Below are 20,727 nucleotides of genomic sequence, written 5' to 3'. Positions count from 1 at the left end.
AAGAAAATCGTTACATTATGCGTATAGCTTCAAAAACCAATCAAGGTTGCATGCGTGCGTGTCTACGACTGATCAATGAAATTTCCACTTGGTACTCGGCAGTATATGTGGACTGTCTCCCAAAATCAACTTAATTTACGAAGGTTATTGACTTAAGGTTCTTTAGATGCAAGTGGGAAAAAAAAAATCAAAGCTGGCAGTAACTTGGAAATTTCCCTCTCGACTAACTCAAACTCCAATCACTTTCTTAAGCAGCATCCGCAAGCATTGCTACACAACACTACTCATTCATGGTGTTCCGTTGACTTTTTTCTCCAGGCATATTCTTAGTTAAACATTTTCTTTGTTGTTGCTTTTGGTGGTTATATTTAAATAACTGTTTAAAGGAATAACGTATATGGACTATTACTTGATTTGGTGGTTATATTTAAATAACTGCTTCAAGGAATAAGGTATATTGACTATTAATTATTATCCTCAAAGCTTGTACTTCAGGTCATCCATGATTTTACATTAAGAACTTAGGTTTATTACTTTTACACCATGATTTTTTTTTAAAATTTTATTTTTAGTTCCTAAATTATTTTAATGTTGAATATTTTTTTTTTTTCAATCCTTATGTTTAGTTCCTTAACAGATAGCAACCAAAAAAAGTTCCTTAACAGAACCTAAAAAGTAAGAAGGAAAAAGAAATTGAGACTATCGTTAGTAAAAAAAATCAGGGACTAAAAATAGAGACTAAATGATAATTAATTCTAATATATATCTTTAACATAAGTTATATATATATATATATATATATATAGGTTATCGAGAAAGTTGGAACAAGTCAGAGGAAAGGAAATCAGGAACTAGGGAAGGTGGGACTTATTAGTACTCTTGCACAACGTTTTGAGCATTTTTCAATCGGAAGGACCTCTAAAATGTCACTCATTATCTGCTTCTTTGTCCTGCAATTGTTAACATGGTCAAGGGTGCTTCTAGCTCATGAAAGTAGAAACAACTGCTCAAGGTCCATTATGAGCATAGGTGCTGTGCTTGATTTGAGTTCACAAATGGGAAAGCATCAGAAGATAGCCATGCAAATTGCACTCCAAGAGTTCAATCGGTTGAGTTGTTCCAAGCTGGATTTGAAGATTGAAAATTCCCATGGGAATTCAGCTCACGCAGTTGCTAGTGGTAAGGTTAATGACCTCTTCCAACTTTTTGTCTTGTGATGGAAAACTCAACTAATTTTATTTGTTTTTTTTTTCTTTTTCAATTTCCCAATGTTTTCATTTTTCACGTAAGTATCTAAAAATACTGTATTTATTTCCCAAAAATTAGGGACAATTGCCATGGCCAACAGAGAAAAGGGCTCCCATTTTTTTTTTCGCCTGCTGGAAATGCAAAAATAGAATCTATATATGAGCAACTACAGTAAAAAATAATTCGTTCCTTCCTCTTATTACTTATTGATTTCTCATGAAATTAATAGTTTAAATTATTCATTCAGTTCCTTTAATTCACTGGTCTCTAATGATAAAAAAATATAAGTTTTAATATTTGTACTTGCATTTTTTATGGAGATTGATTCCTATCATTCATTTTTTACCATCACGTGTTACATGTAACAATGACAATGACAGACTGAAAATTAATCATTTAACTTCTGTATGCATGTGATATTACTTTTTTTAAAATATATGTGATATTACTTTAAAAATTAGTATGTGCTTTAGTTTAAAAAAATCACCCATTTTGTTATATTCTTCCTTAACTTCATCAATAAGCATTGCTAATGTTGATTATAATTGGGTTTTCAGTAAAAAAAATATATGAAGGGATTTGATTGACCGAATTAAAGTACTTTAACAAAGAAAATACTAAAATAATAATTTCCATTCAACATAACCTCTTTTTCAAAGATGGACCGATTCATCCACATGTAAATTGCCAACTCATTTTTTTTAAAAAAGAAAAGCCACATGTCAACCACTATATAAATTGCCAACTAAGGTGGCAAAAGATTTTAAAAATAGTAACTTAAATAATAATATTAATAAATAAATAATAAATAAGGGTTAGTTATACATAATCACTAAATATTAGATAACTATTATTTATTCAATGTGGGACTAAAGTTTATCTTTTTTTTTTTATATTTTTATATGTACATGATGGTTTCACTTTTGATCTAGAATCAAGAATTATTCGCATTTGTAGTCTTTAATGATTAGTGCTTGGTTTCACATCAAAAGTGAAATCCCATATAAAATATATTATAATTGTGTAATATTTAATGATTTAATTTATTTTATTTTATATTATCAGATGATTAATTTTTAATTACATCATTATCATGTGTCAACTACACCATTGATAACATAAAAAACAATGATCAAATGATTAATTTTTAGTTACACATGTAAACTACACTTTGACATCATTCATAAAAATGTAACGGCAGGAACCAATCTTCAACAAAAATGTGGATGTATGGACTAAAATTTATGTTCTTTCGTTCGGGAACTAATACTTAAAATAGTGTCAACTATATGCACTGAATGAATGAGTTAACAAAATAAGTAGAAATGAAACATCCTAACACGATTTTGATTTTTATAAATATAGCCATGGATCTCACCCAGAGCAAGCAAGTGTTAGCCATCATAGGCACAATAACACACAGTGAAGCAAATCTGGCAAGTGAATTTGATGACACCATAAAAAATATTCCTATCTTGTCTCTAATTTCACCTGTAGCCAGATCAGAGAAATCATCTCCTCTATTGCCATACTTCATCCAAGAGGGATATGATATCAACCTTCACATGCAATGCATTGCAGCCATTGTGGGAGAATTCAGATGGCGAAAGGTGACAGTAATCTATGAACTTGATAACTGGTTTTCCTCTGATCCAGGGATTCTACTCGACCTCTCCTATTCCCTTAGACTTGTTGGATCAGAGATTGATAATCATGTAGCGTTGCCTTCCTTATCCTCTCTATTAGATCCAAAATCTACCATTGAAAATGAGCTTAATAGGCTCAAAAACAAAAGTAACAGGGTCTTCTTGATTGCGCACTCTTCTTTAGAGCTGGCAAACATACTTTTTGAGAAAGCAAAGCAAATGAGTTTAGTGGGAAAAGGTTCTGTGTGGGTTATCCCAGATGGGGTTGCTGGCCTACTTGATTCAGTTAACTCTTCTTCAATCCTTAACATGCAGGGTGTTATTGGATTTAAGACACATTTCATGGAAACAAGCAAAGCATTTAGAAGGTTCAAATTCAAATTCCGAAGAAGGTTTGTACTGGAGTTCCCTGAAGAAGAGAACATTAACCCAAGTTTCTTTGCACTTCAATCATATAAAGCAACCCGGGCAGTTGCTCAAGCTGCAAGGGAATCGCAAGGGAAGTTAACCCTTGAACAATTATTCAAAAGTAATATATCCAGAAATGGCAAATTTTGGCAATCACAAACCTTCAATATAATTAATGTGATAGGTAAAAGTTACAGAGAGTTAGCATTATGGTCTCCAGAACTAGGTTTCTCCAAAAACCTTATTACACAGCAGCTGACAGAGATGAACACAAATAGTGCTTCTAGTGGAATTTTGAGTACTGTTTATTGGCCTGGAGGTATACAATTTGTTCCTAAGGGATGGACTCACAGCACCGAACAAAGAAAATTGCAAATAGGAGTGCCTGCAAAAGGTGCCTTCACTGAGTTTGTGAATGTGACATATGATAAGAACAGGAATAAAACTTCTATCACAGGATTCTCAATCGATGTCTTTAAAGAAGCCGTTCATAATTTGTCTTATGACTTGGACTTTGCGTTTGTTCCCTTTAATGGGTCTTATGATGAAATGGTAGAGCAAGTCTATAACAAGGTATGGTAAATTAACTAGTTCAGAGAGTAAACTCTCACTCTCTTCACTCTTTTAATTAAACATTCTTAATATTCTCTCTTCTCTTCTTTAGAGTATTGTTCCACACACCATCTTTGCAACTAAGCAATTTTTTCTCTTAACAATCTTCCTTTTATCTTTATCTATGTACTCTTTTTAACAGTCTATCCAATTCAAATATTAATTTTTATATATATGAAAATATTAATTTATTATGAATTTTAATTATAATATAGTTGATATATTAAAATATATTTATTATTTTGAACAAAAGCATTATTGTTTTTAGGATCTGGATCCATTATTCATTCAATGGAAACTCTTGTTGGATATTCTCTGGCTAAAAGTCAAAGTATGGTTCTTATGGGTGATTTAACAAAACATGTACCAATTACAAAAACTTCTTTTTTTAGTGGGTACCCTTTCACTTTGTGGTATTCCACCTTTTGCCTGTAATTAAATTAGATGGAAATAACTTCTTTCCTATGCAATACATAAGTTAAAATAACATCTTTTTAAACTGTTGCCTTTTCTAATACAAATCTAAACCTTTATTTCTGATATAGACATTGGATGCTGCTGTCGGAGATACATCAATAATGGCATACAGATATCATTTAGTTGACTTCTCACAACCGTATGTTGACTCTGGTATTGACATGGTGGTTACAGAGCAATCAGCTAAATCAAAAGAAACATGGATCTTTTTAAAAGCCTTCACAAAAGGGATGTGGTTGATGATGGCAGCATTACACATTTTCGTAGGATTTGTCATTTGGTTGATCGAAAGGCAAGTTAATGAAGAACTAAAAGGATTCGGGTCCATGCTTTGGTTCTTAGTCACTGTAATATTCTATGCACACAGTAAGTTCTCTAACTTGATGTTCAACTTCAAAAAATTAAATTTCATAGCTACTAAATAATAATATCAGTACCAGTTGAAGACCAAAACTTCAGCTAGCACATGATACCGTCGCGTTTCTTTTTCCAACTTCCATAAGTTTTGCCATACGAACCTTTTCAAACTGTATGACTAATAAGCAAACAAAAATATAATTATATCAACACATTTTTCAAATGCATGTTGAGATATCCCTGTTTCTCTGCAGTATTCATTATATATAGAATATGATACTGATCAAACCATTTTCAATCACACTCTTTCCTCCTTTAGAAAAACCTGTCACTAATTCTTGGTGCGTTTCTAAATTCTAATAAGCAGGAGAACCAATTAGAAGCCCCTTGGCTCGAACTGTGCTGGCACCATGGTTATTTGTTATCCTAATTGCAACTAGTACTTTCACAGCAAGTTTGACTTCCATGATGACTGTTTCACAACTAGAGCCATCTGTGTTAGATATCAAGAGCCTTCTGAAGAGAAATTCTCCAGTTGGTTGTAATGGAAATTCGTTCATTGTAAAGTATTTGACTGAGGTACAAAAATTCAAACCTGAGAACATTAGGAGAATTAACTCCATAAATGATTACCCTTCAGCCTTTCAGAACAAGGATATCGAAGCAGCTTTCTTTATTGCGCCTCACGCTAAGGTATTTATGGCAAAGTACTCATGCAGGGGTTTCATCAAAGCAGGGAACACTTTCAGGCTTGGTGGCTTAGGTTTTGTGGGTCTCGCTCCTCTCATTGACACCATTTTACACATGTATGGTAGCTGTGAAAATTGGGGTAATTGTACGGAAAAATTGAAATTGGAGACTCAATCAATGTTTTCTTATATTAAATTCCATTATTTCAAAACAGATTATGTGCATCTCTCCAATTTTCACCTCTACCAAACTTAACTTATCAGACACTGCACATGCTATCTTTCATAAATCTTTTTCCTATTTCTAGAGCTGTTCTAACTAGCATGTACATTTTGGGTGTTGGATTACTTAGGTATTTCCCAAGGGTTCCACTTTGGCTACTGACATATCCGAGGCATTGCTGAAAGTGCTAGAGAGTGGGGAAATTGAACAGCTTGAAAAAGATATGCTAACCATAGAAGGCAATGCCAGTTGTTCTCCTTTAGAGAGCAAGGCAAAAGATGGGTCACCGACAGGATTTCAGCCTTTTCTTGGCCTATTTTGCATCTGTTCAATTGTTGCTGTTCTGGCATTGTTATATAATATGATTTGTTTGTTGATGAGTAATGTATTGACCTTCACTAGCTACATACATCTAACATTAACACAATTAAGGAGAATATGGAGATGGACAACCAGATATTTTGCTCGGAGCAGTTCAAGGTTCCAATCAGGAAGTTTGAGAAGTGTGAGTACAGCCACAGTAACAAGAAATGCAGAGGAGACAGTCATTAATACTCAGTGAAGCACAGAGGTTGTTGAGCTTATAGATGTAGTATTGGCTGCTCTATGCTTCCTGAGATATTAATGTTTCAAACTTTTTGTAGAAAGCATATCACTCTTGTTGAGAATGAGGAATTTCATGTGTAATGATGTGATGTCTGATTTAGAGGAAATGGAATATCCTCTGATTATGTGTAATAATCAATATTATCTGTCCATAAACTAGTGTCTGCTGGATAGTCTGACACATGATTTACACTAATTCTATTTTTTCTTATTTTACATGATATCTAGAGTTAGGCTGAGAGAATAAGAAAAAACTATTAATTCCCAATGAGTCATTTTGCTCACTGTCTTATTTCTATCATTCTTTTTTTAATTTCCGGTGGACCTTTATACTCGCGGCACTTTTTCCGGCGATTTCTTCCACTTTTTTTCCGCATTCTGGTGGACCTCTCTACTTGTCACCCTTCTTTCCACATCCCGGTCGACCTTTCTGCTTCTTATCCGATTTTCGACGACCCTTTCTTCTTTTCCGGCCACTGACGGCCACAGTCACTTTTCCGGCAACCCACTGTCCCAGGTGAGGCTTTTTGCTCGTTGCCCTCTTCCTGGTGCATCTTTATACTCGCCATACTTTTTTCAGCTACCTTTCTAGCTTTTCTGGCGACCTTTTCTGACCGGTGACTACACCATTGGACTCGCTGTTCGCCGATCTATACGTTGGTGGTCACGGTGTCACCAAACAACGAGTCAAGCTCCTGCACGCGCCCAGTTTCTCTGCGCCAAACAGGTTCTACACGCACATCTCTGCCGGCGCGTGACCGCTCCTTTCAGACAGCGACTTCACCAGCTTGGGAAGATCAAAACCAACAAAACCCACATTTCCAATAGAACAAAGGAACCAAAAACAAAAATATAAAAATTACCTCTCAACCCATGATTCTTTTTTTAACATCCAAAAGAAGGTAATGGGAAGACGCAGAGCATCCAATGGCGTAGGTTTTGTGGGTCTCTCTCCTTCATTGTGTCCATTTTACGACTTTCAAGCCCGGTAGTAGTGAAAAAAATGTGGTAACTGTAAGGAAAATTTGAAATTGGAGACTTAATGATTGTTTTCTTAAACAAAGATTATATTGGGAAAGTCATTTAAGCTAATTTTTAATTTTTTTTATTAGTTAAAAAATTTGTTTGATTTTTTGATAAATAAATTTTTTAAATAATTTTTGATATTTTTTTTAACTTCTATTATTTTTTAACGATATTTGAAGTATTATTTTTTAAATAATTTTTAAAATTTTTATTTTTTTATATTTTATTTTCTTTTTATCCTTAAAATATATATTTAATTTTTTTTACTATTCTTTTTAAATATATCATTTTACATTTTCTAACTATTTTAATAATTAATTTTATCAAATATTTATAATTTAATAAATTAAGTTAAAAACTTGGATGATAAGTTAACTTTTTAGTTTGGGGCCTTCAAATAACTTTGTAAAACAGTTTAAATGTCAACATTTCAGCCCTCATTATGGGCATTCCACCGGTTCTCGAGAACTCCTACCAAACTTGAATACTTTTAATTTACAAGAAATTGCACATGATGTTTTCAAAAAAGTTTCCCTATTTCTGAAGAGTGTCCTAACTAGCATGTACATTTTGTGTGTTTGATTACTTAGGTATTTCAAAAGGGTTCCAGTTTGGCTACTGACATATCTGAGGCATTGATGAAAGTGATAGAGAGGGGAGAAACAGAACAACTAGAAAAAGATATGCTATCAATGGAGGCAATAGTGCCATTTGCTCTGTTTTAGAGAGCAAGGCGGAATACGGGTCATCGACAGGATTTCAGCCTTTCCTTGTGTGTTGATGAATAATGTAGAGACATTCACTAGCTACATACATCTAACATTAACACTATTGAGGAGAATATGGAGATGGACAACCACATATTTTGCTTGGAGCTGTTCAAGGGAGAGTGAGAAGTGTAAGAAGTACTGCCATGGTAATAAGAAATGCAGAGGAGATAGACATTAATACTCAGCAAAGCACGGTGGTTGTTGAGTTATTGATGTAAAGAGCATTTTACTTCTGAAGATTTAAAGGAATTGGATACGCATTTTCTTCTTTTTGGTGGTACTGTCACAATACGATGTTATGAGATACAAAAAGAAAGAAATTTCCTTACAGAATTACTGCAGAGTAATCCAAGAATAGAATGAAAGGGGTTATTTATTTTTATGATAAAAATAAGACTTAAATATATTTTTAATTCTTATAATTTAATATTTTTTTCTATTTTCGTCCAATGAAAACTTAGACAACGGAAGTTACTACATTAAGGTTCTTGACGTCACTCTACACCAACAGTGATTGTGTTGGTTAGGCTAAACATTCCTTCTCCTCCAAATTCCAGTAGGTAATATTTGTAGAGTGTAGAGTGAGGTGTTGAGTACTCTCAGTCAATTTCTTCCGTGAAGCCTTCCTCTCTGCTCTAAACTTGCAGCCATTATTAGCCTCTAATATTAATGTTATGATCTAGAGTTTCTCATAAGATATATAATATTTAATGTTTTCATTTCTCATATGTTTCTTTTTTACAAAATGATCTAGAGTTATGATTTTTAGTTTTATAGTAAGTTTCTTACGATTCACGATACAATTTGATTCGCTATTCAAAAAATGGGCTTTCCGACTCACACTTTGTATCCCGATTCAACTACCATATATATAATAAATTTGTTTTCTCATGCATGAAAACAAAATAGAAAAGTAGAATGTATGAAACAAACTAGTTATGGGAAAAATGAAGCAGGCCCCGTGGCTTGACTGCGTACCCGTTAGTTGCACATATTTAACTTTATCTTTTTTAATAAAATAGTTTATTAAATTAAGTATAAAAATAAAAATAAACCAACATGTTACTAAGGTTCGAAGAGACTAATGATATAGATATCTCTCACAAAATTTTTGAAACTTCGGGCATTCAATGATAACTTTTTTCTTCATTGATCAGTTACAAAATTTGAATATATTTTAAGAATTTTTAACATAATTAAGCCTAAAAAAATATAGATATTTATTTATCATCACTAGAATGACAATACTATTTTCATAAAGAAAGAATTACTTATAAGTATTTTTAATTCATGCATCTTAATACCTTGGAAAATGTGTTGGACCGTTGTTTTTATTTATTTATTCATTATATATACATAACGAAGTGGCCATTTTAACGTATTAATTGATAATATGATATATTGTTATATAAATTAGACTAAATTATAATTTTCATCTTTTAATTTTTTTAATCCATAATTTTTATTTCTTTCGTTTTTAGCTATAATATTTGATCTCAATAATTTTATAAATTAGTAATTTTGATTCATCTGTTAAATTATTAGCTAATAATAATAATAATTGTGATCCCATAAAAAATTAATAATTGTGATTATAGTAAAGTTGTTAAGTTAATTATAAATTAAATTTTTCAATAATTAATGATTTAGACAATGAAATTAAAATGGTGAATTCGAAAAATTAGTGAAATAAAAATGATAATTTAGCCTATAAATTAATGCTCCAAATTACAAGTATATATCATGTAATTTTGCTGGAAGGTTCAACCTGTAAGAGTAAGCTCCAGAAAATGTATTGATTAACTTCTACATCAATTTTATAACCAGAAAGAATTTGTCCAATGCCACAAAAGTGCACAAAATCCCACCTTCCCTGCATAGTTGCTCTCCTATCGATGCAGGTCAATGACTCAATGCAATTTGCAATTGGCAGTATATGCGAATTCGGCCCAAAATGAACATAACAAAAACAAAAAGGACAAATATCAAAGTTGGCAGCAGCTTGGAAACTCAAACCCCAATCACTTTCTTAAGCATTGCTCTGATCAAAATTCTTTGTCTTCCTTTGACTTTGCTCCAGGCATATTCTTAGTTAAAGTAATTCTTAGGTATGACTGATGGTCGAACCAGTGATTAGTTCCATAAGGTTTTCTTGTTTGCTGTGCATTTTTTCAATAGGAATGAGCTAGCTCTTCAATGTCACTCATTATCTGCTTCTTTGTCCTGCAATTGTTAACATGGTCAAGGGTGCTTTTAGCTCATGAAAGTAGAAACAACTGCTCAAGGTCCATTATGAGCATAGGTGCTGTGCTTGATTTGAGTTCACAAATGGGAAAGCATCAGAAGATAGCCATGCAAATTGCACTCCAAGAGTTCAATCGGTTGAGTTGTTCCAAGCTGGATTTGAAGATTAAAAATTCCCATAGGAATTCAGCCAATGCAGTAGCTAGTGGTAATGTTAGCGTCCACTTTCCAACTTTTGTCTCACGAGATTAGTTTAGTGTTTTGATATACTCTTTTATAAATACTTTTAAAAGAAGAAAATAAGAAAGTAAAATAAATTAAATATACTTATGTTGTCTATAATTTACTTGATTGTTTATTCTAGTCCTTGATGTTAAAAACTGTTGACGTGTCTAACGATTGCTAATGTCAGCAAGTGTTATGGGTGGCAAATTGGCAAAAATATCATGTCCTCAGGGACTATAAATAAAAATAATATAATTTATAAGAATTAAAAATAATTATTTAATTTATAATTAAGGACTGAAAAACATATTTATTGGGATGAAAAAGGTATTTAAGTCTAACATTAAGGCTTGACCTAATTTGTTTGAAGAATTATTATTAGTAGAATCAGATTGATCATCAACTCAAGACAGGTTAATAGGTCATTTATTAAACCACATAAACTAGTAGGAGAATACAAGTTGACTGGGCTGTGTTGAACCACTGTTTTTACAGTTCAAGAGGAATTAAGCGGTTCTTATCAGATGAATTACGTGAATGACTTAATTACTCAACCGGATCGGCCATGGTTCTAGTTTCTGGTCAAAGTGGCCCAACCAGTCATTGTGATTTGATTTTAACACTAGTTAAATTTGAAGGTCCAACTAGCTTGAAAGCCTACTTATGTGATTTTTCTTATTTGCATATCTGATCCCTGACAGACTATCTGGTAGACTAAGTTAAGCCATAAAAATGATTAGATCAACCCTAAAAGGTAGCTCATGACAAATACTAAGGAGTCTTTGGCCTTAATTTTTCAAACGAGCTAGACTTTCATAAGGCAAATATGGCTTGATGAAGAGAAATAGGGTCATGACGATATGATTTTGTAGGCAATAATCATAGGTGATGGTGTGACAGTGGTTTAAGAATGACATCATGTATTAGCTTTACCGTTTCTCTTTGTTGCTGCAACTGTTACTGAACATCATGGTTCTATAAAATGTGTGTTTAATCATATTCATGTAAAACCTTTTAGAATATGTCAAACCTTCAAACATGGCAGATCAGGTCTTAAAAATTAGCTTGTAATAAGAAAACAGATGAAGCTGATTAGGACTTGAGTAATTATCCTATCTTAAGTTTTTCATAATTTGATTAGGACTTGTAGGTGTTAGCAATCACTCCTCGTTAGATTTATTTGTGTTTTCTAGAGATCTTGTTTCATATTCAATGTTTCAGTACATTACTGCATGACGTTCTTCTTTGTTGTTTTTGGTGTGCACTTCTGGACAATGTAGACTCTTCTATCTTTAACTTTTATTCATGTTATCACATGTCAACCACATCAATTATACCTTGAAGTCGTTAACAAAGATGTGATAATAGGAACTATTCTTTAAAAAAATGTGGTTGTATTCGTCGAGGAATTAGTACTTAAAGTAGTACCAACTTTATGAACAACTGAATGATTTAACTAATAACTAAAACAGTTCAAATAAAACATACTAACACGATTTTGTTTCTATAAATATATAGCTTTGGATCTCGCACAGAGAAAGAAAGTATTAGCCATCATAGGGACAATAACACACAACGAAGCAACTCTGGCAAGTGAATTTAATGATACCATAAAGGATATTCCTATCTTGTCTCTAATTTCACCTATAGCCAGATCAAAGCAATTATCTCCTTTATTGCCACAGTTCATACAAGTGGGACATGACATCAACCTTCACATGCAATGCATTGCAGCCATTGTAGGAGAATTCAGATGGAGAAAGGTGACAGTAATCTATGAACTTAATAACTTGTTTTCCTCTGATCCAGGGATGCTACTTGACCTCACCTATGCTCTTAGACATGTTGGTTCTGAGATTGATAATCATTTACCTTTGCCTTCCTTGTCCTCTCTATCAGACCCAAAATCTACTATTGAAAGTGAGCTAAATAGGCTTAAAAACAAGAGTAACAGGGTATTCTTAATTGTGCAATCTTCTTTGGAGCTGGCTAACATACTTTTTGAGAAAGCAAAGCAAATGGGTTTTATGGAAAAAGGTTGTGTGTGGATTATCCCAGATGGGATTGCTGGCCATCTTGATTCTGTTAACCCGTCTGTTATCATCAACATGCAAGGTGTTATTGGATTTAAGACACATTTCATGGAAACAAGCGACGCCTTGAGAAGGTTCAAGTTCAAATTTCGAAGAAGGTTTGCATTGGAATTCCCTGAAGAAGAGAACATTAACCCAAGTTTCTTTGCACTTCAATCATATGAAGCAACATTGGCTGTTGCTCAAGCTGCTAAGGAATCAGAATGGAAGTTTACCCTTGAACAATTATTCAGAACTAATCTTTCCAGGAATAGAAAATTACAGCAATCACCAACCTTCAATATAATTAATGTGATAGGTAAAAGTTATAGAGAGTTGGCATTATGGTCTCCAGCACTAGGTTTCTCCAAGAACCTTGTTACACAGCAACTAACAGAGGTTATGAAGACAAATACTGCTTCAACTGGAGTTTTGAGTTCAGTTTATTGGCCTGGAGGGTTACAGTTTGTTCCTAAGGGGTGGACTCACGGCACCGAGGAGAGGACACTGCAAATAGGAGTGCCAGCAAAAAGTGTCTTTCATCAATTTGTTAAAGTTAATAACACTTCCATCACCGGCTTCTCAATTGATATCTTTAAAGCAGCTGTTAGTAATTTGCCTTATTACTTGAAATACACATTTGTTCCCTTCAATGGGTCTTATGATGAAATGGTGAAGCAAGTCTATAACAAGGTATGGTAATATAAAGGACATGCTGATTACTGTATTATGAAACAAGCATAACTTAGTTTTTAGCTTTTTTTACTAATTGGAATACTTTGATTGTTGGACAATAATTTTTTTAAGTAGATTTTAACATTTTTTTAATAGTTTTTAGCGTTTATTAAAATGTTATTTGAAGAAGTTTTTTTTTTTAAAACGTTAGTTTTTAATTTTTTATATTTTATTCTATTTTTATCCTTAAAATGTTTATTCAATTTTCTTATTTTCTTTTTTAAATGTCATTTATGTCATTTTACATCTTTTTGCTACTTTAACAACTGATTTTATCAAATACTTATAATTTAATAAGCTAACGTAAAAAATAAAAAATTTTAATTTTTAATTTTCAACTTCAAGTTAGTTTTGTCAAACATATAAATCACATTTTTTTCCAGCATTGGATCTCTTGAAAATGTTGCTTTGCTTAATACAAATCTAAACTTTTATTTCTGCTGTAGACATTGGATGCTGCTGTTGGAGATACATCAATAATGGCATATAGATATCATTTAGTTGATTTCTCCCAACCTTATGTAGAGTCTGGCCTTGACATGGTGGTTAGAGAGCAATCAACTAAATCAAAAGAAACGTGGATATTTTTTGATGCCTTTACAAAAGAGATGTGGCTGATGTTGGTGGCATTGCACATTTTCGTGGGATTTGTCGTTTGGTTGATTGAACGGCAAGTTAATGCAGAACTAAAGGGATTGGGGTCCATGCTTTGGTTTTTAGTCACTGTAATATTCTATGCACACAGTAAGTTCTCTAACATCAAAACTTCACCTAGCACTATGGTAGTAATAAGTTTTGCCATACGCGAACCTTTTCAAATTGTATGTCTAAGAAGAAAATAAAAATACAGTGATAGTGATACATATTTGTAAAAAAGCATGTTTCAAATTTTGTGATACTGATCAAAGCTTTTCAATCACATTCCTTCCTCCATTTGAAAATCCTAATCTTAATTAATTTTGTGTACATTTCTAATAAGCAGGAGAACAAATTAAAAGCCCTTTGGCTAGAACTGTGTTGGCACCATGGTTATTTGCTATCTACATTGCAAGTGGTACTTTCATAGCAAGTTTGACTTCCAGGATGACTATTTCGCAGCTAGAACCATCTGTGTTAGATATTCAGACCCTTCAGGAAAGAAATTCCCCAGTTGGTTGTGATGGAAATTCATTCATTGTGAACTATTTGACTGATGTACTAGAATTCAAGCCTGAGAACATTAGGAAAATTAACTCCTTAAGGGATTACCCTGAGGCCTTTCAGAACAAGGATATTGAAGCCGCTTTCTTTGTTTCCCCTCATGCTAAAGTTTTTCTGGCAAAGTACTCATGTCATGGCCTCATCAAAGCAGGCAACACTTTCAGGCTTGGTGGCTTTGGTTTTGTATGTCTCTCCCCTCCTCATTGTCACAATTTTATGATATGTTTGGTAGCAGTCAAACGATAAAAATTATTGGGTAGTCTTGGACAGTAGTTTTATCTATGGTTTGGACTAATTTTTATGTGACACGTATTTAAATTTTTTAATTTGCAAGAAAAAAATTAATTAACATTTGATTGTGTCATGTTGTGATTGGGGGTAGGTGTTAGGAAAATTTGGAATTGAAGTCTTCATGGATGTCTTTTTATACTCTTTCCATCCATTTGTGTCCCTTAAAAAAAATAATTGATTTAGGTAATCATATTAAATTTGTCAATTATTTATAATATTATTTTAAAATTATCTTTTTCTTATCTCTCTATCAATTTAATTGTTCTTCATTTATATTTTGGAGAAAGAAGAATTAAGAATATATAGGAAAAAAAATTAATACATGTAAAAATTAGAAAATAATCTTATAAAAAAAGACAAACAAATTTATAAAAAAAATATTGTAATTAACAACGAAAGGATTATTAAATGTCAATATTTCAGCGCTCAATGCTAGGTGCACTACCTGCCAAACATAAAATACATTTTCAAAGAACAAATTCCTCTGGAAACTTTTCTAACTAGCATGCATATACATTTTGGGTGTTTGATTACAACTTAGGTATTTCCCAAGGGTTCCATCCTGGCTACTGACATATCCGAAGCATTGCTGAAAGTGATCGAGAATGGAAAAGCTGAACAACTAGAAACAGATATGCTATCAATAGAAGGCAATGCCAGTTGTTCTCCTTTAGAGAGCAAGACAAAAGACGGGTCACCGACAGGATTTCAGCCTTTCCTTGTCTTATTTTGCATCTGTTTTACTGTTGCTATACTGGCATTGTTATATAATACGATATGATTTGTTTGTTCATGAAGAATTTTGAAACCTTTGCTAGCTACATACATGTAACATTAACATAATTAAGGAGAAGAGATTTTCATAAATTGTTGTGTGAATTTGATGTACAAATAAGATTTCTTTAAGGAGAATACGGAGATGGACAACCGCATATTTTGCTAGGAACTGTTCAAGAGACTCCAATCAGGGAACATGAGAAGTGTAAGTGATGCCACAGTAACAAGAAATGCAGAAGAGACAGTCATTATAATCAGCAAATTATATTGGGTTGGTGAGCTTATTGATATTATATATTATATTGTTTGCCCATATGCTTCCTGGGCTATTAATTTTTCATATTGTTATAAGAACTAAGAAGCATTTTAGAGCCAAATACTTGAAGGATTTGGATACACATTTTCTTTTGGGATACTGGCACAATATGATGTTATGAGTTAAACAAAAATAAATAATTTTCTGTAGAGAATTAAGGAAGAGTAATTCAAGAATATAGTGGATGGGATTATTCATTTTTATGATATAAATAAAATGTAAAGAAAAACTAGACTGGTTCAAATCCTTTGTACCTCTTTCTGGTTAGTTTATGGTTTCTTTCTCAATTTACCTCCCCCTCCCCAACAACAGGAAAAAAATATTTATTATATAACTCTTATTTTACCTCCCCCTCCCCAACAACAGGAGAAAAAATATTTATTATATAACTCTTAATTTACCTCCCCCTCTCCAACATCAGGAAAAAAATAAAAATATTTATTATATAACTATCATGTAACCAGACTTTATTGAATTGGAATATACATTTTATGTAAGATTCTGAGAAATTAATGTTCTGATTTATGAGTATTTTTTCATTTATATGTTACTTAATTTTTCTTTTTCTATCAAATGTGTGACTTTATATTATACTTGGACTCCAATAATATCTTCATCGAGTGTGGGTATTTCGCATGGTAGTCTTTCCTCAAGTAGAACAATGGTGGCCCCGATTTGGCTAACTCTTCCCGTCAACATGCTCCAGTATCTTGCATGGCCACACTTTCCATTGTTCCATAGTTACAGACACACCGTCTGACTCTCTATACATGGACTTATCTGCCAGGAAAATTTCAATACAAGAGATTCTCATATGCATGGATTTATCACCAATTCCATTTTACTCATTTGAGTCAATTACCAAGTCAAACCATCTTTCTGTTGTTCCACGGTCACGAAACATGCAGCCTGACCCTCTATATGTGAACTATACGCCTCTAACAATTGTTGGGAAATCAAAAGGATAAATATCGGGGGAAATTTTCACCAATAGGTCTCTCAAGCACACCACATGAGTGGACTTGACATTATATTTTAACACAAAATTTAAATCTTTGGTTTATGAGTCTTTTCTTCATTTATATGTTGCTCAACTTTTTTATTTTTATCCAATGTGTAACTTCATTTCACACTTGTACTTTAATAGATTCTATTAACAAATAAGATTTTTTAGTGAGACACAATTTATATTTCAATTATAAGTTCTTTTTTATTAAACAAACAACTATAATTTTTAACTTAAAAGAATTATCTATATACTAACAAAACTGGTAATCATTATTTTGATAACAATATCCATTATGGACATGGTAGTATAAAGTATTTCATTTTAAATTGTAATAAGAAATTAAGATTAAAAATAGTAAGGTTCTAAGAAGAAATGAAGATTATAAAAAGATAAAAGTTTGAGAAGAAATAAAGATTGAACAGCAAAGTTGTGCCCGTATATTGTTAGGCCTTATGCAAAATTTATATTTAAAGTTTAATTTAATAAAACTAAAAAAATATATTTTATTTTTTAATTAAATACAAAATATCAACAAAAGTTTTATGATTGAGTATTTTTAACAATTCCCCAATAATATATAAAATGGCAAATTCATTCCATAAATCCTTTAACATAGTCAATATATATGAAAAACGAAAATTGTTTACTTTTTAATTTTAAAAGCTACTTGCAACAATGATAATAGTTGCAGGTATTGACAACAATATTTTATAACCAATATATGCATGTATTCTGAAAATATATATATATATATATATAGTTTTTTTAATCTAATTTAATACTTTTAATGGAATACGAATTTCTTTTATTTGCACTTCTTGTCGTATCTTCATTTTTAAAATAAATCAAAATCTTCATTATCATAAAATCTTTTTAAGATTAATACATTTTGTTTTCAAATATTCATCCTCACTTAGTTTTCATTTTTAGGATTCAAATAAAAAAATAAGGCATTATTTCAGTCTTAAAACTATTCAATTTGGCATTCAAATTAAAAAATGAAGTAAATTGATAGCATGCATACAAAATAATGGATACAGTTATTTTTTATTTTTATTTTTAAAAAGTGATCTTATCACTAACATTTTCACTAAAATATTTGTTTTACAAATCATACATTTTATTCCTACAATTTAAGTTCTACATAAATTATAATAGTCTATTTTCTGGATATGGGACTAAAGAGTAGACTTCAAAGCAAAACTATTTTAAAATAAATAATAAAATTATACTTAAATAATTTACATATCTTAAGAATGTAATTTATTAATAATAATAATAATAATAATAATAATAATAATATATTGTGTTACAATAAAATGGCTTAAATATGTTTTTGATCCCTACTAAATATTTTTTTTATTTGGTTCCTAATAAATTTTTTCTTCAGATTAGATCTTTAATATTTAAAAAATTTTATCCCAGGTTCTTACCGTTAGTCCGAAATCGTTAACTGCCTACGTGATTGTTAATTGGTCATGCATGCATGCCACGAGTGATGCTGTATGTAATCTTTGTCTGAATGGGATAACACATGAAAAAAATATTTTTTTTTTAAAAAGTAAAAAACGACGTTATTTTGCACGTTAAATTTTTTCTCTTTCTTTTCCCAAACTACTGTCTCTTCCTCTGTTGAGCCTAAACCCAAATTTGCTCCTACTCATCGCCACCACCACGAAGGTGTGCATCTCGCACAAATATTATTAAGGAGCAGCAGCTGACGAAGAATAATGAATCCATTGATTTGCAACGAGGAGGAAAAGAAAGTCAAATTAAGGGAATTTTTTTCATAGTTATTCTATAAATTATATAGAAAAAAAAAATTGAGATGGAGCCCAGATTTGTCCTAGGATTCAGGCTGAAGACCATTACTAGCCCACCTTTTTAACACAAATTCTTCAAATTCTTGGATCTGACTATGCTCTCCATAGTTACCAAAGCAATGTTCTTCGATGCTAAGTTCAAGATCCAATGACGATTGCCACGAGAGGAGGCAGAGGTGGTTCTAGTTTCCGTAGCTTGTTCTCGTTTCGGATCTTCATCTTTGTCATATTTTCCCTTTTTTTACCAACTGGGACAAAGTGTAGGGGGAGGAGGTCGGTGCAAAGAGAAGAAGAGGACAAAGTCACCATGTTAGATCTGGAAAAAGAAACCATGGAAAAAAGGGGGAATGGATCTCAGATTTGGAAAAAGAAACCATGTGGAAGGTGAAGCTATATCTCACGGCGGCATTGATAGAGAGAAGATTAAGTGGTTGTCCTCGAAGTTGCATTCGCCAGAGAAGAAGTCCTTGGTTAGAGATGGGAGGCCATGAGATGGATCTGAAAAAAGTCTAGAATACATTAAAACTACATCATTTTCTTTGTTTTTTTTATAAAAAATAATCATGTATAAATAGTAATACCAAAAATTACACGTGACACGACACATCATACTCCTATATGTGAACGATTATGGATTAACGGCATAGACTTAAGACAAATTTTTTGAAATATTAGGAACTCAATTCAAAAGAAAAATTTATCAAATACCAAATATAAAAAATAATATTTATCAATGATAAAAAATATAATTAAGTCCAATAAAATTTATCATATAAAAAATAAGATATTAAATGAATGGAGGCTTAATTGATAACCGCCTAATTTGTCTCTTGCAGTTGTCATGATCTATTTGAAATTAGATAAAGTTTTGAGAAGAAAAATAAAATAAAAAAGTTAAAGGGTTAAGAGATAACACGGAGAAGTAAATCAAATAAAAAAAAATCATTAAAAGTGAGGCGAAAAATAAATAACTATTGAGTCCCTTATTTATAGATTTCTAACAACAGTTTATTAACTTCCTATATATATCAAAGAGTGCTGCTACTTATTTCGTTAGGTCTTCTGTGAAACTCTTCAAAACCCACGCGCAAAATCAACCATCGAAACTAACTTCTGTTGAAAGAAGCTTTCTTAAAGCACTTGATAAAACTTAGTTCCTACTATTTGCTTTCAACAAAATTCAATCGAAAACATATTTCGACAAACGTACCTCAATCGAAATTCAAAAACATATTTTAGCAAGATTAATATAATAGATATGACTTTCATACCATCTTAGACAATATTCTTTTTGGAAGTTAGCTTTCTTTATCGAAATTAACCTTATAAAAAAACTACACTTCTACACTTAGGAAATTTACTTAACAGAGATAACAATTGGTTATCACACTTGACCCAAATTATGAAGACATTTCTAATTCACTGTGAAAATTAAAAATTTGTCTGACAATAATATCTATACGACATCTCAGACTATTTTATCACTAAAGGCCATATTATTTCTCCACCTCCAAATCAGTTAATAACGTCATTGCCTTGTATGTTAATTTCTTAATTATATGAAGTTTTCTGCTCAGTCTTCACAAAAAAATATTAATACACCTTACTTGTTTGGTATTTAATTTTCAGCATATAATAAATAAATAAATAAAATCAGCGTATAACTTATTGATAGATTTTCTATTCGGTTGTTGGACCTTTATTTATGTTTCATTTTAATCTATATGTATTATTTTAGCTACAAAGATTTTTTTAGAGTATATCTGTATAGGTTAATATAATAATGGGTTAATATAATACACAAAGTTAATTGTAGTGTACATTGTATCATGTTGCGGGAAAATTCAGTATATCGGTGGGGGTTATAATAAGTTTCCAAAGATTCCTGATAATTGACTTTTTACATCTTTAACAATGCAACTTATGAGTTGTTATTTATAATATTTCATCATTTTTAAAATTTTTCCACAATG

General features: G+C 31.7%; 1 protein-coding gene, 1 long non-coding RNA gene and 1 pseudogene across 8 annotated transcripts; 2 read left to right on the top strand and 1 right to left on the bottom strand.

Moving 5' to 3' along the window:
- Positions 1 to 832: 832 nt before the first annotated feature.
- On the top strand, positions 833 to 6,462 carry LOC100778941 (glutamate receptor 2.5). 7 transcript variants are annotated; one of them, XM_014768478.3, is made up of 5 exons: positions 833 to 1,179; positions 2,614 to 3,875; positions 4,460 to 4,757; positions 5,116 to 5,441; positions 5,791 to 6,462. In XM_014768478.3, exons 1-5 carry the CDS (start codon positions 924 to 926, stop codon positions 6,220 to 6,222), a joined length of 2,574 nt encoding a protein of 857 aa, XP_014623964.1. In that variant the 5' UTR covers positions 833 to 923; the 3' UTR covers positions 6,223 to 6,462. The 7 variants fall into 7 exon arrangements, with proteins under 7 accessions (XP_014623964.1, XP_014623963.1, XP_040866255.1 ...); XM_014768477.3 differs by having other exon boundaries at positions 841 to 1,179; positions 5,116 to 5,516; XM_041010321.1 differs by having other exon boundaries at positions 841 to 1,179; positions 5,113 to 5,441.
- On the bottom strand, positions 6,413 to 7,280 carry LOC121173672 (uncharacterized). Its single transcript, XR_005888986.1, has 2 exons — positions 7,130 to 7,280; positions 6,413 to 7,044 (listed from the first exon to the last, which is right to left on the bottom strand). It is a non-coding gene; the product is annotated as an uncharacterized lncRNA (long non-coding RNA).
- Positions 7,281 to 9,967: 2,687 nt separating this feature from the next.
- Positions 9,968 to 15,672, top strand: LOC100778403 (glutamate receptor 2.5-like; annotated as a pseudogene).
- The last annotated feature ends 5,055 nt before the right edge of the window (positions 15,673 to 20,727 follow it).

This window comes from Glycine max, chromosome 16 (genome assembly GCF_000004515.6).
Source record: "Glycine max cultivar Williams 82 chromosome 16, Glycine_max_v4.0, whole genome shotgun sequence".
Taxonomy (NCBI): domain Eukaryota; kingdom Viridiplantae; phylum Streptophyta; class Magnoliopsida; order Fabales; family Fabaceae; genus Glycine; species Glycine max.
This window is presented reverse-complemented; position numbering and strand designations above follow the sequence as displayed.

Coding starts and splice junctions, on each gene's coding strand:
- LOC100778941 (XM_041010320.1), top strand. CDS start 924: ATGTCACTCATTATCTGCTTCTTTGTCCTGCAATTGTTAACATGGTCA. Junction 3,876..4,459: donor TAGAGCAAGTCTATAACAAG/GTATGGTAAATT, acceptor TTTCTGATATAG/ACATTGGATGCTGCTGTCGG. Junction 4,758..5,112: donor TGTAATATTCTATGCACACA/GTAAGTTCTCTA, acceptor AATTCTAATAAG/CAGGAGAACCAATTAGAAGC.